This window comes from Prunus mume, linkage group LG1, assembly GCF_029339155.1.
Source record: "Prunus mume cultivar Tortuosa linkage group LG1, ASM2933915v1, whole genome shotgun sequence".
NCBI lineage: Eukaryota > Viridiplantae > Streptophyta > Magnoliopsida > Rosales > Rosaceae > Prunus > Prunus mume.
In genome coordinates, this window is record NC_142698.1 from 21,471,196 (window position 1) to 21,492,325 (window position 21,130).

Sequence of the window (21,130 nt, forward strand, 5' to 3'; positions counted from 1 at the left end):
TGTCTCCTTTTCTTTTTGCAGTCACATATTCGTGTGCTTGAAACCACACAACAGAATATAGCCGCATTGCTGATGGGATCTAATAAACATCTCATATATGGATGACACTGAAGTTTTTAAGGCATAATTAATTATGATGTGCTTTCTAGCACCCACCCGAAGGCCCTATTTAGCTCTCTCTCTCTCTCTTCCCATTTGAACAATGAAGTGATAATTTGACTTGGAATTGGTTGTTTCTTCGAGCAAGATTGCTTAGAATATTAGAATTCCTTGGTTTTGGAACTGTTTGAGTTGCATCATAATTTGGATAACCATGCAGCAGCTGCAAATATGATGGGGCTGCCAGTAATTTAGATACTTTTATCTTTGAAATTTTTGTTGTTTTGAGTTTTGAGTTTTCTACTTTGTATGAATGCTTCCTTTAGTTTTACTTGAATCCCCCTGTTTTTCTTTAGTCTATCCGATTGTAATTTATTTTTTAATCTCTTTGTAGTTGAATAAAGATGTATGGTTTGAAATTGGTAGTAGATAGGTAAGTCTTTTCTAGGTTTCCATCAACGAGAAGGTTGTCTAGGAAAAGACCAATTTATTATCTCAGAACTTGCAAACCTTCCATATTGAAAGAGACTCAACAAGTCTGAATTAGTTAGGTGTCTTAAATTTGTTTTGAAATTTTGGGGAGATTTTCAGTTAACCATTGGAACCTTTACCATTTTCCTATCAATAACATTCAAATCTTTTCCCAACAAATTTTGAGACAGTAGGTTTCTAAGCATTGTGTCCATGTCACTCTTGCTCATTCACGTGGACAATCACAGTAGCCATGTAATGCTTCTTTAGTTTTGTTTTAAAAATGGATTTTCTGTGTATGAGTTTAGATATGGTATTGGGCAACTTTCTTCTTAGAAATTAAGTTCAGAAGCCTTTTGAAAATACTATCTACAGAAGCTTTTTAAATTTATTTTAATCTTACCAGAAACTCAGTTTCTACAATATGCTTCTTTCTTAATAGTAGAAAATGTATTGGATTATTTGTTATTTTCTTTCTTGAATGTTTTCATACTTATTTTTTGTTATTGGTGTCATTTTGATCTTGTAGATCATGAGGGAGATAATATTTGTCACACCTTGAGCATTGGAACAACTTAAACACCTTATGCTGGGCAATAGGGTCCATATCTGGATCCATGATGGAAGAACAAGTATTGTTTGCTCTTTGTTCATCAGTTTATTTTTATGCTTAACTGAAGTCTTAATTATCTTTGATTTGATGTATAGCTCTGATTTGAGTTTTGAGTTTCATGAAATTTTCAATTATTGTACAATTCTTTCATCACAATTTCATTTGCGCTCTGCATCTGCACATGGGTTGTTTTAGTCATTATTTCTATATCAGTTTGTGTTTCATGAATATAACGATTGTATATGTTTGCCTATGTTCGTTTCTAGTCAGCAGCTTTGTCATAGGCATATTAGTGTAGTTACCGTATTGCAAGGGCTGAAATCTGGATGATATGAACTTCTTTTTATTGTTGTTTTAAAGTGAGGTATGTATGGGTCTTATGAAATTTTTACAGAAATATATTGGAGGGCAAATAATTTTATTTTAGTTTTTTATTCCCAAATGATACCCAAAACATGTAAGCTTCACACTATGTTAATTTCTGCAGGATGGGGAAACATTGGACAATGAGTTGGAGGTTGTTGAGGGAATGAAGCTAGACAGGGGTTACATATCCCCTTATTTCATCACCAACCAGAACAATCATAAATGTGTAAGTTTTAGTTTGACTCAGCGATAACTATGTCTTGAAACTGTTAGAGGGCAGCACCTCAAGTCCCTTTTTTCTTGATGCTAATTATCTTCAAACTTGTGTATGTGCTGATAGGAATTGGAAAATCCTCTAATCATAATCCATGAGAAGAAAATCTCAAGTATTAATGCTGTGGTTAAAGTATTGGAGTTGGTTTTGCAGGTTAGCATTTCTCTGGTTAGGTTCACTAGTTTCTTCGTTTTTACTATGAATTGGTTGACAAACTTTTGCTCCTTTTCATAAGCAAAGGTCTTTACATTTTGTTATATATTTCAGAACCAAAGTTATAAAAGAAAATGGTTTTCCTCTTTGTTAATTGAGAATCATCTGCAGTTATGATTTCAGATCTGTAGATAACTTGTTGTTGCTGATATTGCTACACGGGAGGAGAATAGAACAGCTTGGAAAATGTGCAAGAAAGGAGAGCTAACTCATACAACGAAGAACAAATTGATGAAGTTAAGATCAAATTAGTAGAATTTGTGAGCTCTCCATTATTTATAATTATAGGTAGGAAGTATGTATGTAATAGAGCAAAGATTGGTTGACTATGTAATAACAATTGAATTTTCAAGTTTTATGAAAGAAATAATTTTTACTTCGCAGGATAGTATTGTTAAGGTTCGGTGGCGATTTATTTTCCATGTCTAAATTGTAGTCTGTAATGGATGTGTGTGTATTGTATGTAGATTGATTTAATATTGTTGTCCTATTGCTTGTGTATTGTACTAATATTGCCTATGTATTGTATACATATTGTATGCATATTGCCACCATATTGCATGTATATTGTGATGCTATTGCTGTCGTATTGCCATTATATTGCATAATATTGCATCTCTAATGTATGTATATTGGCCTAATATTGCTATTATATTGTATGTATATTGACTACGGCTCATCAATGGGTTTACGGTTTAGGCCATACTTCATTCAAAAAGAAGAAGAGGAGGAGAAAGAAACAATGTGCCTTTCAAAAACAGATAGTCAGGTGCATCATAATTGCACTATAAGACATTGTGAGAAATTATTTTAAAAAATAATAACAACTAAAAAATAATTTACAAAAAAAGGAAGTATGAATAAAGAGACAGAAAGCAAGAGAGCGAATAGGGAGAAAGAGACAGAGCGAAGCTAGAGAGAGAGCTGCGCTGAAAGAGAGCAAAGAGAGAGACAGAGAGTTGCACTAGAGAGAGAGAGAGAGAGAGAGCCAAGAGAGAGATAGCGAGCTGCGATAGACAGATACCAAAGAGAAAGAGAGATGTGCTAGAGAGATTGAGCTGAGTGAGCTAAGAGAGAACAAAATTTCTGAACATGTGAAAAATCAACAATAAGTGGACAATAATTATATTTTTATAGGTGATAATTGTAATACTATTGCTATCGTATTGTGGTTATATTGCCTAATATTGCCTCTATAGTGTACATATATTGGCCTAATATTGCTATTATATTGTATGTCAATGGCCATTTGGTCTAATAATAGTCTCCACTTCGTTGAAAGTAATCCTGAATTCAAATCTCATAGGCACGACAATTGTTATCCATCCTTATATTAGCATGAATTGATGTTGACTTTTGAAATGATAGTTGGAGTTACACATCGATTCATATTCAAAAGGAAAGTAATTCTCTCCCTCAATGAATCTTCGTTCAAAAGAAGGCAGCTGTCAAATATTGGGTACAAAAATGCAAGATCCACAGTAAATTAATTGGCCACAAACCACATATTACAAAACCGGGATGATTTTTGGCATGCTTGAAAAGACAAGGGCCAAATACAACAGAAAAGAAAATCCATTCAAGCTTCTCACTAAACATGGCTCAAGCACTCGACCATGGTTTCAATCCAAACCTACCCAACAAGGGCATACCACGTGTCCATCGTAACAGAAGAGTGGCATTTACAAAGCATGAACTGCAATATGTTTGTTTTTCTCCTAAACAAAATTGTTACCAAAATGGAACAAAAGGTCCCTAACATAGAACAATACAAGCAAAGATAGTCAATTGTCATACACACAAAATTAGTCCTCATCCATCCCTGCAGGCTGATCTCTCTTACTAGGGTCACCTGCTGGTTTTGCCATTATAATCTGCAAGATAGTCAAAGCATTGTCAACAATCTTTTTTTAATGAAGGTATTAAATATTAAATAGGCTGCAATCAGATAGATTCATCATTTCTCACACATTTTCAGCTAGCCAGAAAACCCCAGCATATAGATTTTCTATTTACTACCAAGCCTTCTGCACTGAAGCCATATTCATTATAAAAGTTCAACATTTCCCAAAAGTAACTTTCAATTTTATTTTATTTTTCCAAGTTAAAAACTAACATTTGCGACTGTTCTTTTGAGTTATAAAGGAGTATGTGTTCTGAGTACACACGGGCACACATGCATATGTGCCAAGTTAGGAGAACGTTGAAAAAAAATAAGAGAAAAAGACTTCACAAAAAGTATAAAAGTATAAAATTAAATAAATAAATAAAAAGAATAGTAAACTAATTCATAAAGCCTCAACTTTTTATTATTATTATTATTTTAAACTGTATGTAGTTTAGCATTTTTTCTGCTTTGGCCTCAAAGATGCAATCAGGGATTCAAAGATGTAGTTCATACCAAATTTGGTTCGTCAGGTTTAAGTAGAAGACCTGGATATGAAACTCTTACACTAGGCAGCACTTTACCCTGAGAATGATTTATATTCACTTTGTACCTTGTTAGGGTTGCTTGCCTGCATGCAACATAACCCCAAATATCAAATGTAGTTATAAAGCAGAGAAACAAATTATATAAAACAGGTCACTATTGAATGACATCATTCAAGACATCAGTGAAGCCTTACGTGTAAAGTTTTCCACCTTATGTGTGCCTACAGTTAGAACAAGCAAGCCAGGAGCATATGGTAAAACTAAACTTATACATATCAAGTCTAAAAGAACAAATAATGTACAATAAGTAGGACCCTTTTTGCCAAAACAAAGCATATTGGAATCATATCAGCAAAGCAATAAGAATTGTCCAATTTTGAAATCTCCAACTCAATCACCAATGTCATAAATCAATATTAATAACAATTTCACGAATCAAGCACAATCTTGGATACTGCACTTCTGTTTCCCTGACTAGAACATGAGCAGAAAGCTTCTATTATGATCTACAGTAGCATATGTGTCCTAGAATTCAATCCACGTTATTTGTTTTGAGCCTAAAAACATATTATTCTTCATTCTGAAAATGCACAAACTTAACAAGAGTCCGAGACTTCCAATTTACTAGTCACATAAGACTTCCAATCTCACTCTCCTTCTCCCCTTCCCCCTCTCTCCTCTCAGAGCAAGACCAGAACGTAAAATCCAAACAGCCTATCCCACTCCTCTAGTACCTAAAACTAACCACGTAAAATCCAAAGCAGTCATTTTATATAACACTCAATATTTTCTTAGTCAAAATCCAAAACTAGAGACACTCTTCAGGTTCATAACACTCCCATTTGACAAGACAACAAGGACCAGAGGAGATCAATAGACTATGTTTCTACACATGCAAATAGCAAGTTATTAGTATCAACGCACGTCTTACCCAATTTTTAATAGCATGTCATGTCCAGGAAATGCTTCTCCGTTGCTTGTACAGAGGCATGAGACTGTCATTGCCAATTGCAAGGAAAAACATAACTTCAATGAAAACACTATAATTCCAGAGCTAGATACAGTGAAGGCATCAAAAAACTGGTGAACCAAAATAAAAATAATATGGTTTGTAGTTGAGATGCAATATAGCAGTCAAGAACAATAAGTATTCTTTTAGTCAGTATTTCAATGCAAGCCTGCGGCCCAAAAATAATCATCACCTCCAGTGTGAAATACTATTATTTAAACCGAAGTTACTGAAATACTATTATTTAAACCGAAGTTACTCTGAATGTACGATAAAAAAAAGTAAATGCACACATTGTTCAGGAAAAAGCTTGAGAAGTTCACCTTTTCAAAAGTAGTTTCCCCCATTCCTGTTTTGTAGAGTTCATACATCATGGCAGTCAAAAATATTTTACTCAGCCTGGAAGAAGTTTTCATCACCTGCCAGGAAAAAACAAAGAAAAGAATTAGCATTAATATATCTCTGAAGAAGGTAGAGAGAATTTTTATTAAATTTTTTTTTTTGTTCTTCCAGATACAACATAGATAAACAAAACTTCCTTTCAACCCAATAACAATTTATGCAGCTAAAGTTGTATGGAGTTGAATGCTACTAGTGCAGAAATTCACTACTTTAAACCAGCATCAGATAATTTGGGTCCTGAAAGCCATTTTTCACCATGCTACTCCTTTAAAGAATGGCACTTATAAGATTTAGCAAACTCCAACTGACACCATTTTCATCTTTGTTACTCGACCAAAAAACTATGTAGCTATCTGGATCTCATGTATTTCATATTAGGAATGCATATTAACGTAGTAATCACTGCGTCATATGCCTCACTCAAGGGTATTGATTACCTCTTCTAAGATGTAACATACCATTTAAATAAAAGAAGTTTCACCAACAGAAATCATTTTTCATCATGACTGTAAGATATAATCTGACTCACTTGAATATGAGGTGCCTGGAACATTTCTTGTATGGCTGCTTCAACCTCTGCCATTCCAACAAGTGCTTTTCCTGCAAAGTAGGTACATATAAATCCTGTAAGTGACAGGAATTAAAGCCTCAAAGCAAGATAATAACGCTCCTAAACAAAGCAAGCACATAGAGTTTAAGCTACATGAGATGTTGGTGCTTAATAATACCAATGTAGTAACAGAGTATTTCTTTTGAAACTTCAGGATACAGGAAAGAAGAGAAGTTGACAATTCTAATTCCTTGGTTGACCAAAACAGAATACTGGTTTAAAGGTTGCTTAATTTTCATTTTTTCAAATAAAAGAAAATGAAACAAAACCAATACCAAAAACAGAACAAAAAAACAAAACATGTATTATTTGGTATTTAAACCAGCTCTTCTATGACACAAACTCTCATTATGGGACCAGTTGGCCAATGAAAGGCCATGTTTTTTTTCTCTGGCAAAAGTAATATTCTAAACTACTCTAATGATGCTTATGTTGCTAGATTGTGAATTTAGATAACACACTAAGACAAGAACCAACATAATAAATGGCCTAAATTCAGAGTCTTGCAACATAAGCATTTTACACTGGCAGATTGTCTGGCAAGAGAACATTTCTCTACGAAGTATAGTTTAAAGCTTGCTTTGACAGAACGCATTCTGGATTTTTCAAGTAATCCTAAAATGTAAAATGTTTCACCATCATAAAACTGAAAACAAAAGCAAAAAAACAAAAGTTACAAACTAGAATCAATATGATGTTAAATAACAAATAAGGTGCAATCAGATAGATTCATCATTTCTCACACATTTTTAGCTAGCCAGAAAACCCCTGGCATATAGATTTTCTATTTACTATCAAGCCTTCTGCAACAAAAGTACATAGATTTTACGGGATGAATATTCAAAGGCATGAAGTTTAGATTCATTAACCTAATTACTTCTGGCAGAAGTTCATAAATGGGATGGATACCCGAAATTTAAAATAAACAAAAATGCTTCCTACCTATAATGAGTACATCAAACACAAGGCTTGATTAATTACAATTCCAATGCAGACGACCATTCACAAAAGTTTGAAATTACCCATTATGAAATTAAACATTCATGAAATATTTTGCATTGTCAGTTTTATCAGATTGAACTACACTTAGTGAAGAAACAATTTTTGTTTTAAAGTAAGAAAAACCAAAATCCAAAATTGGCCAAACCAGTAGCAAAATTAAGCTCCATATCCATCCCATCATCACAATTATCACTATGATAAAAATCAAGCATTACCCACCAAACAAAATCAAACCCATCAAACCAGATCAACCAAGATCACAAATAAGAAGGCACAGAAATTGAGCTCACCTGAGCAGCAGAAATCCCAGAGCTCTCCGACTCTAGAGTCCATAGAGTCGAAATCCCCATTTGGATCCTCATCGGCTCACCCACCGTCATAACCGCTTGGGCTTTCCGAGTCCCAACCCAGACCCACCGGACCCAAGACTCTTCTTGGAGCCCGAACCGGTGATTTGAGACCCAATGCCTTCTTCATCCTGCTGGCGCTACAGTGAGCGACCTCTGCAACGCCGGTGAGCTATTGGGCGAGTTAGCGTCTTTGGGTCGGTGAGTCCAAGTGAGAAGAAGCGGAAGCCGATGTGAAAGCAGGGCCTTTCCGGTGGATGTGTGGTAGGCGGCGACAAAGATCTCAGTGGAGCAGACAAGAGAGAGTAAAGACAGAGACACAGAGAGCTGCGATAGACATATACCAAAGAAAAAGAGAGCTGTGCCAGAGAGAGAGAGAGCTGAGTGAGAGATCAAAATTTCTGAACTTGTGAAAAATCAGCGATAAGTGGACAATAATTTTATATTTATAGGTGATAGTTGTGAAAAAATTGAGAATAGGTGGTATTTTTAGTTAAAATTATGAAATGGGTGGCATTGGAGGCTATTTCCCTTTTTTATTCTCAAAATTTTCTTTCTTTCCTCCCTTTTAGCTAAAATATGGAAAGTTGAATAGAAAGGAAAAAAAAAAAAAGATGGATACAGCTGGAAATGAGTGAGTAAGACACAATTGGATGAAAGACCCCATCAACTGAAGCTGACTGAAGACTACAATGTCTTCAAGTGGCTGAGACTTTGAATGCGAGACATTAAAAAATAACACGACCCGCTGACACGAATTTTCCACCATGGTTCCAAGGGCACGACAAAGAACACAACCCACTGACACGAATTTTCCACCCTTACGAGCCAAAAGATGTAATAAATATGAGCTTGTTAACCATTTAAGTGTAGCAGTCAAAATTCAATAGTAATAAATATGAGCGTTGCTATGTAACTCTAATTTGATTATTTGAAGTTGAAATCTATGACACACTAAAAATTTATCATTTCCATTACATAAATAGAGCATTCTTTCTTATTATCACCAGTATGGCCAAATAAAAGAGATGCATATATCTAAGAAGCGATCACAATGCAGAACTACAAACTAGTGTGATCACAGAATCAAATCCAAAAAAAAAAGAACAAGAACAAGATTGTCAAGCAGGAAATAAGCTAGTCCTGGCAGTAAAACCTTGGCTGCAATGCAATGCAATACAAACAAAGTTGGTTTCAGCCTGTTCTGGTGGTATGTGGGGATGGACATGGAGGAACATGCACTTCCACCACGCCTTCAAGCATCTGCACAACTTTCCTCATAGTTGGTCTAAGAGACGGGTCATCTTGAATACACCAAATAGCAATCATCACAAGCTTTTCCGGCTTCATTCTATCATCTAAGGCCTGAACTTCATTATCTAGAACTAGAACGGCATCTAACATTCCTCCGCAGTAGCAATCATAGACCCAATCCGTTAAAATTGCTCTCTCCTCACGGCTATTGGTCACATCAATGCTTCTCCTACAGCAAATGATCTCAAGCAGCACAACACCAAAGCTATACACATCAACTTTGGCAGTGATTGGCATGTTACTGAACCACTCCGGGGCAACATACCCTTTTGTTCCTCTAATGGCAGTATGAGTGTGGCTCTGATTCATCATCAAAAGCTTTGCCAATCCAAAATCAGATATCCGAGCAGTGTAATAATCGTCAAGCAGTATGTTCTGAGGCTTTATATCACAATGGATGACTTGGGTGCTGCACTCTTCATGCAAGTACAGAAGTCCTTTGGCAACTCCACAAGCAATTTCAATTCGCTGCGTCCAACTGGGTTTTGTATCAGCAAAAAGGTAGCTTGCTAACGTGCCATTGCTTAAGAACTCGTATACTAGCAATCGATGTTGCCCTTCATCACAATACCCAACCAGGCAAACTAGATTCTTGTGATGTGTCTTACCAATTACACTCACTTCTGTCTTGAATTCCTTCTCACCATCTTGTATCACACAGTTTAGCTTCTTCACTGCCACTTGGACACCAGAACCAATTTGTATTGTCCCTTTGTAAACAACTCCAAAGGCACCTCTTCCTAATTCTTCTGTGAATCCATTTGTAGCTTCTTGAAGCTCTTGGTAACTAAAAGAAAGCAAATTTGAGTCCAAAATATTTTCGACAGACCTTACACGTTTCTTCCGGAAAACAAAGAAAAATCCCAGACAAGCAGCAGCACTAAACATAAAACTAACAAAGATAGAGGCAGCCAGAATTACAGACTCCGCGCGTATCAAAGTGTTACTGCTCTTCTTCTTCGTCTTCTTATCATCTGGATTTGGCATTGGAGGAAATTGTAGAGTTGAATTATCCTTTCTGACTTTGATGAAGGCTTGTGAATTAAGACTTGCATCCACTCTCCCATTTGAGAGAGGCAACTTCTTTTTCCAGCAGGTTTCAGACCGGAAAATAGCAACAGCACACAAACAATCTTTAAAGCAAGATTCATTGCACCTCTCTGCAGTAAAAGGATATAACCGCACAAAATCTGAGATTGGCCAATCTGTATTTGTTAGCACCTCAACATCATATAAATCTTTTGTGCCACTAAGTTCATCTTCTTTACAGCCTTGTATGAAATCCGGTTTGCATCCCCGGTATGGATCATTTGGATCAAGTAAAGAGAACCCTTTTGGGCATTTACAGGTCGGCCTCTTATCTTCTTTGAGAGTGCAGATACTGTTGTACCCACAAACACCAACACCTGAAGCTTCTGTAATTCTTTGGCAAATATCATCTGGCTCTGACCACTGAAGAGTCCAGCTCACATTTCCAGTGAAATTCCTGGGGTGATAATATTGAGCAAAAATCCCATCAAAGTTGAGAGTTGCTCTAATATAGTTGTCCCTTGCTGAGACTGCCTCTCCCACTGGAAGATTGTACTTTCCACCATTCTCTCTCAGAACATACAAGTAGCCTGAGACATTAAAAACCAATTCTCTACCTTCACTACCTGCCACTTTCCCTGAGGTCGTGTCGGTTGCATAGTAAGGATCATTGGCAAAGTTTGATGGCAAGTTTATGGTGCTCATTACAAGGTTCCCATCTGCTTGCAGAAGCAGCTGGAACCGTCCTTTCGAATAGTTAGTCTCCGATTGTCGAGACGAAAGCGTCCCACTTCTTTCCAATGTCTGTCCAGGCAACAGGGTATCAGTGGGATTGTTGAAGGTCTCCCATAAGCTTTCTGAATTTCTATCTTGAAGAACAAAGTTGCCTGTATCATTCATGACCCAATTGGCAACAACACCAGCACCACTTCTTTCCAATGTCTGTCCAGGCAACAGGGTATCAGTGGGATTGTTGAAGGTCTCCCATAAGCTTTCTGAATTTCTATCTTGAAGAACAAAGTTGCCTGTATCATTCATGACCCCATTGGCAACAACACCAGCACCGGTTCCAGATTTCCATAGATCTACACCCTGAGGACTTGTAAGCACCAGACCGCTGTTGGCAGTCAAGTTCACAGTTGACCCCTTGGGTGCAACTGCAGCCTCATTATCCCAATCTGCATACCAAACTATGGTTCTGTCTGGTATTTTGGCATACCATATTGAGAGCAGGAAAAGACCATTGCTTCCAAGCGAAAAAAATCCAAAGGCAAAATCACCAGATGGAGAAAGCCATGATGAGGAGGAGTTTCCTTCTGCAGTTGCAGTAAGAGAATCACCGACTGCGATGCTACCATTAGTTTGAGCAAACACAGAAACTGGTAGCAGAAACATTGAGGAAAACAAAAGCAGCCGTATAGTAAAAGCCATTGCCAATTTTGCTGCACCAATGTGGATATGCTAAAGTAGCTAGCTTAGCTATATTTCGTAACGAAGCATGGGGCCATGGCCTTTGCTTCCTTGCAAGTGCGTGTACCACAGGCTAGACTTCCACATTTGACTCGGCATTGCTCATTTCTAATTGACTTTGTGTCTGTGTGGTCCTTTAACCATCCAATACGGCACAAATTTCTGGTATATGTTCATATCATCGTTTTTGTCTATTTATATTTTAATTTTGTTTTCCTAGTAACATTATATTTTGATACTTATATGCAAAAGGTTAAGATGAAATGACCCCTTCGTTAAATCAGATGGATACAATGAAAGCTGATGATACTGTGTCACTGTCAAAGGTAAAAGCCTACAAAAATACGGGGATGATGTCTCCTGCTCCAATAATCTGAATAGCCTGCATTGTCCTATACAAAATTAGTGCATGACAAAGTCTATAAACTGATGAGTTATGGATGTTACTCCAGCCCACGGATTTGCAGCATTATAACTCATAACCAGGACAACAATATCATTTTGGAAGAAAAACTGGCCTAGGCGGCCGCCTAGGCGCTAAGTGGGAGGACACTGCTGCAATTTCACCCTACTCATTATATCAAAGCATAACCTAAAACATAACCTAATTGTGTTTTGATTTCAACCCTCTGCTTTATATCAAAGCATATATCATATGACTCACATATATACATTTTTTAAAATTAATTTTTAAATTTATAATACAAAATAATTATATATTTTTTTTAAATGCCTAGGCCCTAATTACTCCTCTAGGAGCTAGGCCACTGCTTTCCGCCTGCCTACCGCCTAGCGATTTTTCGAACATTATCCGTAAATAGGCATTACAGAAACAAGTTTTTCAGCTTCCACTTTAATCTTTCTGCTGTAGATCATAAAACATAAATCCTAAAAGACAGACAATACTTACTTATTAGTACATAAAGGGAAACTCCACTAAAGTTCTTACAATGATACAAAACACATTGAGGCAGCCACTATGCTTTTACATTAACTCGTTGCCAGGTTGATCTTTCACCCTCTTTGGTCTTCCCCTCTTGGGCATTGGCATTTGAGATCCCTGTTTTATGAAGGCTTTAGCTATAGATTTCTAGAGAGAGAGAGAGAGAGAGAGAGAAGTGGATACCTATTGTTTGGTGTGCTCCCCTTGGGGCGACCTCTTCTCCTTTTCGCTCTGCACCTCCATGGTGAAATAATCGTAGTTGATTATTAAGAGGATATATGCAAGCATACATACACACATAAATGTATCTAAAACACATGTTCATCACATGCATACATGTCCAAGCACAATCATGTGGCCACAAACATTAAAATATCTCTCGACATATATATATATATATATATATAGAGAGAGAGAGAGAGAGAGAGAGAGAGAGAGAGATACCTTTGATTCCCCTCAACTGAATGATCTTGCGTCCTCTTTGGCCTTCCTCTATTTAGCTCTTGCCTCCCCCTGTGTGTTCATAGTCAGATTTGTTAATTTTATGCAAAATCCCTAGGAAAGCATACACATACATGCTTATGATCTGATACATGCACCCATATTTATACTTATGTGTGTTGTGTGTGTAGAGAGAGAGAGAGAGGAGGGGTGGGGAAGTTATTCGTGATTCCCATGAACTGAATAATCTTGCATCCTCTTTGGCCTTCCTCTCTTTAGCTTTTGCTTTCCCCTGTGCGTTCATAGTCAGATTTGGTAATTTTATGCCAACCCCTAGAAAGCGTACACATATTGCTCATGTTTCCGTATATGCACACACAGAGTGAGAGTGTCACGAAGACAATTTGAATAAATGGACAGAGATGGAGAAATTGAACATCTAATAGAAATACACGATTGCCTTTGTACTCCTAAATTTACTGTGTGTCAGTATAACTGCAAATACAACAATGTCCTTGAAGTGAATGCGTTGCAGTAGATGAAACAATCACCATAAATGATATTATATGTGCTCTTTCACATTCTCTCTCTGTGGCCAAAAAAGAAAAAATTCTTCATTTCATCAATATCTAAAGGATAAGAAAACTTTATGAGGTGATTTTATACCTCGTCGATGTGTTAGCACTCATAATTCCAGCAAAACTGAAAAAGCAAAATTCAAGAACTTCAGCTCTACGAAACATCAGGGAAAAAAAAACAGACAGCAGTGAAAATCATACTATTTTTATACTAGAAAGTAAAAATGGGATTATTTTGTATTCAAGCAGGTTACTTACCGAAGAGGCATATTGCTGCTAGCTGACTGACCAGATCGGTTCCTTTTCCTTCCCCTTCTTGGCCTCTCATTTGGCTCAAATTCTGTCTCTTCTAAACCAATTTCTTGTTTTTGGTGCCCCTGCTGGTTTTCATCAAAGTTCAGATAAGGCACATATGTCCCACAGCCATAAGTAACAGTGTAGTTAATACTCTGTGTCTTCTGAAGATCATCTTCATTGAAATCATCTAGCTCGTTCATTTTTGTTGTCTCCACCTTTACTTCTACCATCATACTGTCCTCTTCCACTTCTAATTTTGCATCTTCCTCTTCCACTGTTGCATCTTTCACTTTTACCATCATTGTTGCAACTTCTTCTTCCACTTCTTCTGTAGCACACTCTTCCACTTCTGCTCTTTCATCTTCCTCTTCTAATACTGCATCTTCCACTTCCACTTTAACTAATTTATCTTCCTCTTTCATTTCTACTGTTGCCTCTTTCGCTTCAGCTTCAACTGGTGCATCCTCTTCTTTAACTTCTGTTAAATGATCTTCTGCTTCAACTTCTACCGACACACATTTTCCTTTTGCTTCCATTATTGCATCTTCCACTTTTACTTCAGGCATGACATCTTCTACTTCCTCTATTTCCATCTCTACTACAGTCTGTGTGTGGTTATAAGGTTTTCTTTTCTTAAACGGCAGTTTCTCTCCTGATTCAGAACACCATTCGAGAAATAAAGTTAGAAAAACACATTCTCCAACGTAGTTGCCAATAAAACAGGAAAATCTTGGAGCGAGGAGAAACAGAAATGTATCAACATGCAAGGAATCAGCTTCAGTCCAAGTAGCTTTGTGCCTTGCACATGTCCCCATTGACGGGTCATATTGTAGTTCGATTGATACTTATGTACGCCATAAATATTACCGGAATAATAAAACGTATATACATCACATGTTGACTGATGTAAGAATTTAGAAAACCTCAGATTCACCTATACATGAGCAAGATGTCTTTAGCTATCACTATGCGATGTAGTACAGGCCGTAGGTATTAGATTAGATTAAGCACTCAAACAATAGAACAGAGAAGAATATAAGAGACCGAGGAGAAGAAATAGAGATCGAAAAGACGAGATAAAGGACAGAAACAGTAGAACAAAGAAGAATATCGGAGATCGAGGAGAAGAAATATAGATCGAAGGGACGAAATCAGACAGTTCTAGGAAAAGGTTTACTCAACATTCAAATCTGAATTTTAAAGAACTACATGGGGGTAATTATAGCAAACTAAAACCTAGACATAACAGGATAAAAATCCCTTGCTTAAACAGAAATTCTAACCCAAATAAAATAGGAAACTTAAAACTAGAAATCTGGAAATCTGGAAAAGTAGAAATCCTACTAGAATTTGGAAAACTAGAGAATCTAGGAAACTAACAAATACATTAGGAAACTAATAAATTTAGGTCCTATGCGTCCTGCATCACTATGTTGTGTTAAAAGACCAAAATTCAGGCACTTATGCCATTCAAGATCTGAATTATCACTACAGTCACTTAATATATGCATTAATATGATACACCATAGACCTTTCTGATAGATTATCAACAAATGACTCTTCATAAGATATGCACTCAAATATTCTACAGTATTCCCCTAGTTAGTATTGGATTTCCAACAGTGTCAACAGATTATCATCAAAGACAACTTGTGCTAATATATGGCTCATTATACTTGTCTAAGAAAAGTATAACGAGCCATATATTAGCACCAAAAGTTTTATTCTTTTCAACCCAATCGTAGGAAGGAATTGATACCATTATGGCCATCAAGTTTCTTAAATTAGCAAGGCATTCATTTTTATTTTTATTTTTATTTTTTTGGTGTTTAAACTTCATTCAAGAGCCAAAAGGCAAGAAGGCACAAAAGCCAACCTGAAAGCAAGAAGGCAAATAGCCAAAGCTAAAAACAGCCAAACTAGGCACCAACAAGACATTCATTGATATGCAGTTTTGCAGAGGAAAAATACCTTCCAATTATAAAAGTAGTTTACCTGGTTGAGAAAAAGTGTAAGGAAGAACAATGTCTGCAGCAGAAGTTGTGCTTTCTCTACCCCTGTAGTGAAGAGACAGTTATTTGAATTTTGTAGACCTCATGTTGAAAAAAATTCATCCAGAAAAAATTTAAGCAGAGCTTCTTTGTACAAATTAACAAGCATAGACACAATTTTACTTTCACCATCAATCTATTAGCATTTAAATTACGAATAAACAAATAAGGAACTTGTGTTCTATCAGAATATAATGCAAACGGGGATGTGCATGTATGAACCAATCAAAGAAAATTATAGATATTAATGGATTCATCATAGATCTTAATGACAAATAAAATGGCAGATGAGAAAAGTATCTATATTTCCAAATTAGAATAACCAATTGGCGATTGTAGATTTCAGCAGGTGCAAAAGATGAGAAAGGACAAGAAATAAGTTACCCTGGAAAGCCAGCGCATGAAGAAAACTCTTTCCTTTTATCTGCTGCTCCTTTACTCTGCCCTTCTGAGGCCTACATGGAAAATAAAATTAAAATCATATCTTTTGAAACATTAAGTAACGTAATTGACCTAAGCTTTGTAGGTATTATGAAGCCTGAATAAGAATACGTTAACTAAAACAATAAAAAGACAATAACAAAATTGATATGGAGATGAATGAATTCAATAAATTGCACATTCCTAAAGTGAAAACAAAGGAATGGCTAAAAGACTAATTACCGGATTTGTATTGATTTCGCATGCAATGTTTCGCATCTTTCTCCTTATCAACACAGTTCAAAGGCCTAATTCCTGTACTGCTTTCTGTTTCCATTTCATCATGCAATAGATCCTCCCTTGCAACTTGAGCAGGAAGTTGTTTTATTGCAAAGCAGGACCATCCCATGCGTCTATTCTCTTCTTCAACTGGAAAGCGGTCACCTTGTGAACCTTGATGTGAATGAAGATGAGCAGCCCTAGGTGTGGTCTCAGGTGGAGTCGTCTGGGAGAAATTTGACCGACTATTTCGAATTCTCATCTTTATGTCGGAAAGTCCTCTGAGGAAAGAAGAAGATGCAAGAATTTAGAATTAGGAAAGTTTGCAGAGGGATTCTACAGGGCGAGTGCTACGAGGAAACTAAACTCTTAAGACAATATAGTCCTCTGAGGGAGAGATGGTGAACCTGACTGTAACGCCAGCATTTTATTGTTCATTAATTACATGTACATTACTGAAATGCATGTACTACACGTGTAGAATAATTATATCCATTTCCAGTTAGGGTGAATGCTTCATTTGGAGACCATGCACAAGAGGTGATCAGATTGGACAACATTTTGCACAATTTCAGAGTGGATGGTCAAATTGCAATACTCAGAGCAACCTGTTTCACTGTTGAAAGTTTGGGACCTGGAAACCAAACTTCACACAGGAGAATTTTTCAAATTTACTACATGGTTGCAAGCATGACAAGTACAGCCGTTTGAAAATAGTGGGAGCAATAATTCAGCAATAAAGGAAGTGTACTACAAATGAATAAACAAGCATTAACGAGAAAGGTAAGAACATAAAACAATATAAGGTAAAATAAGATAATCACATTTTCCTGTTCATAGTAAGAAGGAAGTATTTTGTTCACATAAAAAAACATTCAAGATAAAACCAAGTGCCCACCTTTGACCACAATAAGACATTAATTTTTCCTTTGAAAATTAGAGCTATTAATTAACTAACAGGAAAACTAATTCCGAAAATTTTTCAATGCCTTAGAAAAGAGCATTCTTTAGTACCAAAACAACAAAAGTACAGCACCTCAGCCACACAATTGACATCAACAGGTAATTTAGTCCAAGTTCATTGTTATTTATAGGTGAAGTTGTAGAGCATACACAACTGGCTCCATGATCATTGTTGAACTACAGAACCAGGCTGCCAGGAAAGATCTTTGAAAGTACTACCATGTCAATGTGTAGATAAAATGGCATACTGAGACATTTTTCTGGCCAAATGAAGAAAGTCAGGTTCAAGAACCAAACTTGCACACAATCTAGTTTAAATACTTACAGTGTTTGTAGGTCAAGTGCACGGTAATTCAAAATTCCAGATCCGGCCTTCAACCCTGCATAAATTAATAAGTACTGCAATGTGCTGCAACTACAATCATTGAGTTCTTATGCTAACTGCTGTCAATTATTCAGTCTGACTCCACCACTGGTAAAAAGGGTCCACAATCATACCTGTAATTTGAAATTAAAGAAGGAACAGCCTTGGTTTTAAAATAAAACACGTCTATGTGGCAAACATAAGATAGCTATAGTAACTGGTGTAAATTAGTTTTCCATGTGCATTATCTTTCCTTAAAATACAGCTCTGATATCGGAACAAGAAACTTAACAGTTCCACATGAAAATTCAGCTGGAGGCCCTTGGGATAGTAACTGATCCAATCAATAAAACGTGGACATACATTTCTTTCTAGGAGATATACAGGATTTCTAGGGAGACAATATAAATTGGGTGTATGAATTAATGTCTCTACAAACTTGATTGGAAGACTAATTATGAATAAGATTTACATCCACAATTTTATTCAGTTTCCAATTTATAGCATCTGCAAAAGGTTTAAAATTCAAAGCTCTGAAGTAAGCGATATCATCAATATTGAGATATTAACAGAAGTCGACTTTCATGACCACTGAAGGGGGAAAAAACTGCTTCAAAGGAAAGTTTATCAGCTGGACTGAATGATTCTTAAATCTATCACTGTGGTTTAAATTCTACATAATGCATATCAAAGGCTTCCTGTCCTGAGATGCAGTTAGCAGACCAGAAAAAAGTCACTCCACTTAAAACATGTACAAGGATTTTGACCAATTATGAGTCCTTGATTCAATTCTCATTTTTAGTCTTTTCATTTTAAAGAGTTGTGTGAAACATCATTAAAGATTAGAATTGCTAGAAACATTAGGAACTTTAAGTACACGAAATTGCTCATCACAAGGCCGCATGTTCAAATATTCAGAAACATCAGACAGAAAATGGCTCATAGACACATTTCAAGAACTTGCAGTCAGCAAGAAGTTAAATTGAAGGAAGATCAATTGTATTCATGGGTTACATAAACAGTAGCAAAATAATTGAAATGTATAAACTTCCATTTCACCAACTGCCAAAATTAATTGCCAAAAGTAAAGTGGCTATCTTCTAGAACAAATAAATACTCTTTCTAACAATTTCTTACAGGGTTCTGTACATAAAGTTTTCTCTCATCTCCTAAATCTAATACTTAAACCAACAATTGCAACAAACAAAAAAATAACAATAATAAACGAATGAACAACTAGAAGGAGAACAAAAGAAAAATTATGTACGAAGATCTCATCTTCTTACCTATATAACAGAGTGAAAATAAGGAAACTGCAAAAATGTGGAAACAGAATGAGATTTGTATTCTATTTCTTCCCTGGAATCCCCAGTCTCGGTTACCGGTTCTGGGTAGGATTTGATTTGCTGGGCGGGGCCTTCCTTAAACTTGTCTCTACAGATTTCTTGGGATCTTCCATTGCTTCGCTGGGCTTGTTCGGATTTGCAGAAAATGAGGCCACTGAAGCTAGCAATCTTCTGGATTGATTTCTGTATCTCCCTGGAACTTGGGTCTCTTGGCGCAGTGACAGTGAAGAACATGTCACACTCACAGCGTGCATGAGAATCAAGGCAAAGAAGGCAAGCAAGATTCTCTGACTGGTTTTCATGGCGTGGTTTGGTTTGATTTGATCTGATGAAAAGAAAATCGAATGTGGGTAAGATGAAAGGACAGGGTATGGTGCCTATACATATGAAGATTTTCTTCTTTAATCTCTAATAAAAGAAGGCAAAAAGCGGCAGTGCATGCTTTGTTATGCGTAATTTGGTTAACGAGTGTGAATGTAATGTAATATATAGATAACTAGCGTACACTCTCCCTCTCCTAGGAACCTATTTGCTGGTCAAGTACTTATTTTGGTGTATAAAAACAAGAATTTAAATTTTTTTGTTCAAGTCCAATTGATGAATACACTAATACATGAAAAATTATAAGTCAAATTACCAAAAAAAACCAAAAAAACATAGACTTGCTCAGATGTTTTTGGTTCAATTGTATTTACCTGAAGTCAGTGCAATTGTACAATGATCTTTTTTCTCAATATTGAAAGAGGTTCTAAATTTCGGATCTCTCGGTCCTCGCTTATCAAGCAAAAAACACCATGCGCTCAGTGTGAATTTAATTTGCCATACATTGTAGGTGTTATGGGTTGGTTAGATAATTAACAAGCAGAAAAATCCTTGTGCCATTCCTTCGTTTTGTTGTGTAACAGGTTACAACTCGGAAGCAGCTGATCATGTGATGCTGAGTTTAATTGTCATACTTCTATGACTTTTCTCTGCAAACTTGAATATTTTACAAAATAATCTCATGTGACTTATCACATGAGACCAAATCAGACGCCTCATTTCTCTGTCCATCCTTTTGCTTTGTTTAATAACCGATCCCTATTCTATATTAAGTGGTACAAAACAAACACAGCTAAACTTGGCTGGGTAAGCTTGCTTTCCAAACGTGGAATACCCTTTTAATCTTCTATGAAACCGTCACATATGCCAAGCTCCTATATCAAGAACTAGCTCTGATCTGTGCCATCTCGAAAAGCAAGGTTTCTAACGAGGAACTTTAGCATACACGTGTCGGTTATGTACAACTTTCTTCTCATTGCGTACATGTAAGAAAAAAGTTACATACAACCGAACCGGCGCATGTTTCATAGAAGGCTCTCATTTTCAGACTTGCATTATATTTGAGTTTTTGTTCATTTCCCATGAACCCACATGTTTTCTCCAGGTTGAGAAATGGGTTGAAAAGAGAACATGGACTTGAGCAGCAAGAAGATATTTAAATACCAAGTATGATTATCAACTTGGCCAAGCCCCATCAAGCCATCACGCATGCTGATCATTTTCTAATACAGCATGATTTTCTCTATTAAATTATGTGATTCGGATCAATCCCACAGTGAGCTCTAATTAGTCCACTTGGGATCAGCAAGCTTTTTAATATACGCACAATTTATAAGAGTTGTATGGTATTATTGAGCATGTGTCACTTTTTTTTATAATTGTCGTCTTTTTTTTTTTTTCTACGGATGTCATGGTTGACGTCGACAGTTCACAATATGAACTCATCTCTGTTGATAGAAGTCTATTGGTCAAGG

At 36.4% G+C, this 21,130-nt stretch overlaps 2 protein-coding genes, 1 long non-coding RNA gene and 1 pseudogene across 6 annotated transcripts; 1 reads left to right on the forward strand and 3 right to left on the reverse strand.

Annotated features, from left to right (window-relative positions):
- Positions 1-565: 565 nt before the first annotated feature.
- LOC103343920 (uncharacterized) lies at positions 566-2,424 on the forward strand. Of its 3 annotated transcripts, XR_016126741.1 has the most exons (5): positions 566-1,202; positions 1,450-1,547; positions 1,671-1,775; positions 1,890-1,976; positions 2,148-2,424. It is a non-coding gene; the product is annotated as an uncharacterized LOC103343920 (long non-coding RNA). The 3 variants fall into 3 exon arrangements; XR_016126743.1 differs by lacking the exon at positions 1,450-1,547 and having other exon boundaries at positions 797-1,202; XR_016126740.1 differs by lacking the exons at positions 566-1,202; positions 1,450-1,547 and having other exon boundaries at positions 1,556-1,775.
- A 1,169-nt stretch (positions 2,425-3,593) lies between these two features.
- LOC148921292 (origin of replication complex subunit 1B-like) lies at positions 3,594-7,825 on the reverse strand. The gene is made up of 6 exons (XM_089048538.1): positions 7,783-7,825; positions 6,410-6,480; positions 5,802-5,897; positions 5,401-5,477; positions 4,438-4,552; positions 3,594-3,910 (listed from the first exon to the last, which is right to left on the reverse strand). Exons 1-6 carry the CDS (start codon positions 7,823-7,825, stop codon positions 3,842-3,844), a joined length of 471 nt encoding a protein of 156 aa, XP_088904664.1. The 3' UTR covers positions 3,594-3,841.
- A 961-nt stretch (positions 7,826-8,786) lies between these two features.
- Positions 8,787-12,156, reverse strand: LOC103341828 (G-type lectin S-receptor-like serine/threonine-protein kinase RLK1). The gene has a single exon (XM_008245383.3). It carries the CDS (start codon positions 11,611-11,613, stop codon positions 9,034-9,036), a length of 2,580 nt encoding a protein of 859 aa, XP_008243605.2. The 5' UTR covers positions 11,614-12,156; the 3' UTR covers positions 8,787-9,033.
- Positions 12,157-12,536: 380 nt separating this feature from the next.
- LOC103341827 (uncharacterized) lies at positions 12,537-19,833 on the reverse strand (annotated as a pseudogene). The gene is made up of 9 exons (XR_016126744.1): positions 17,775-19,833; positions 16,626-16,942; positions 16,347-16,417; positions 15,907-15,968; positions 13,873-14,563; positions 13,703-13,738; positions 13,261-13,328; positions 13,040-13,109; positions 12,537-12,826 (listed from the first exon to the last, which is right to left on the reverse strand). The product of XR_016126744.1 is annotated as an uncharacterized LOC103341827 (transcript).
- Positions 19,834-21,130: the final 1,297 nt, after the last annotated feature.

Coding starts and splice junctions, on each gene's coding strand:
- LOC148921292 (XM_089048538.1), bottom strand. CDS start 7,825: ATGGACTCTAGAGTCGGAGAGCTCTGGGATTTCTGCTGCTCAG. Junction 6,481..7,782: donor CTGGGATTTCTGCTGCTCAG/GTGAGCTCAATT, acceptor CCTACTTTGCAG/GAAAAGCACTTGTTGGAATG. Junction 5,898..6,409: donor TCCAGGCACCTCATATTCAA/GTGAGTCAGATT, acceptor TTTTCCTGGCAG/GTGATGAAAACTTCTTCCAG.
- LOC103341828 (XM_008245383.3), bottom strand. CDS start 11,613: ATGGCTTTTACTATACGGCTGCTTTTGTTTTCCTCAATGTTTCTGCTA.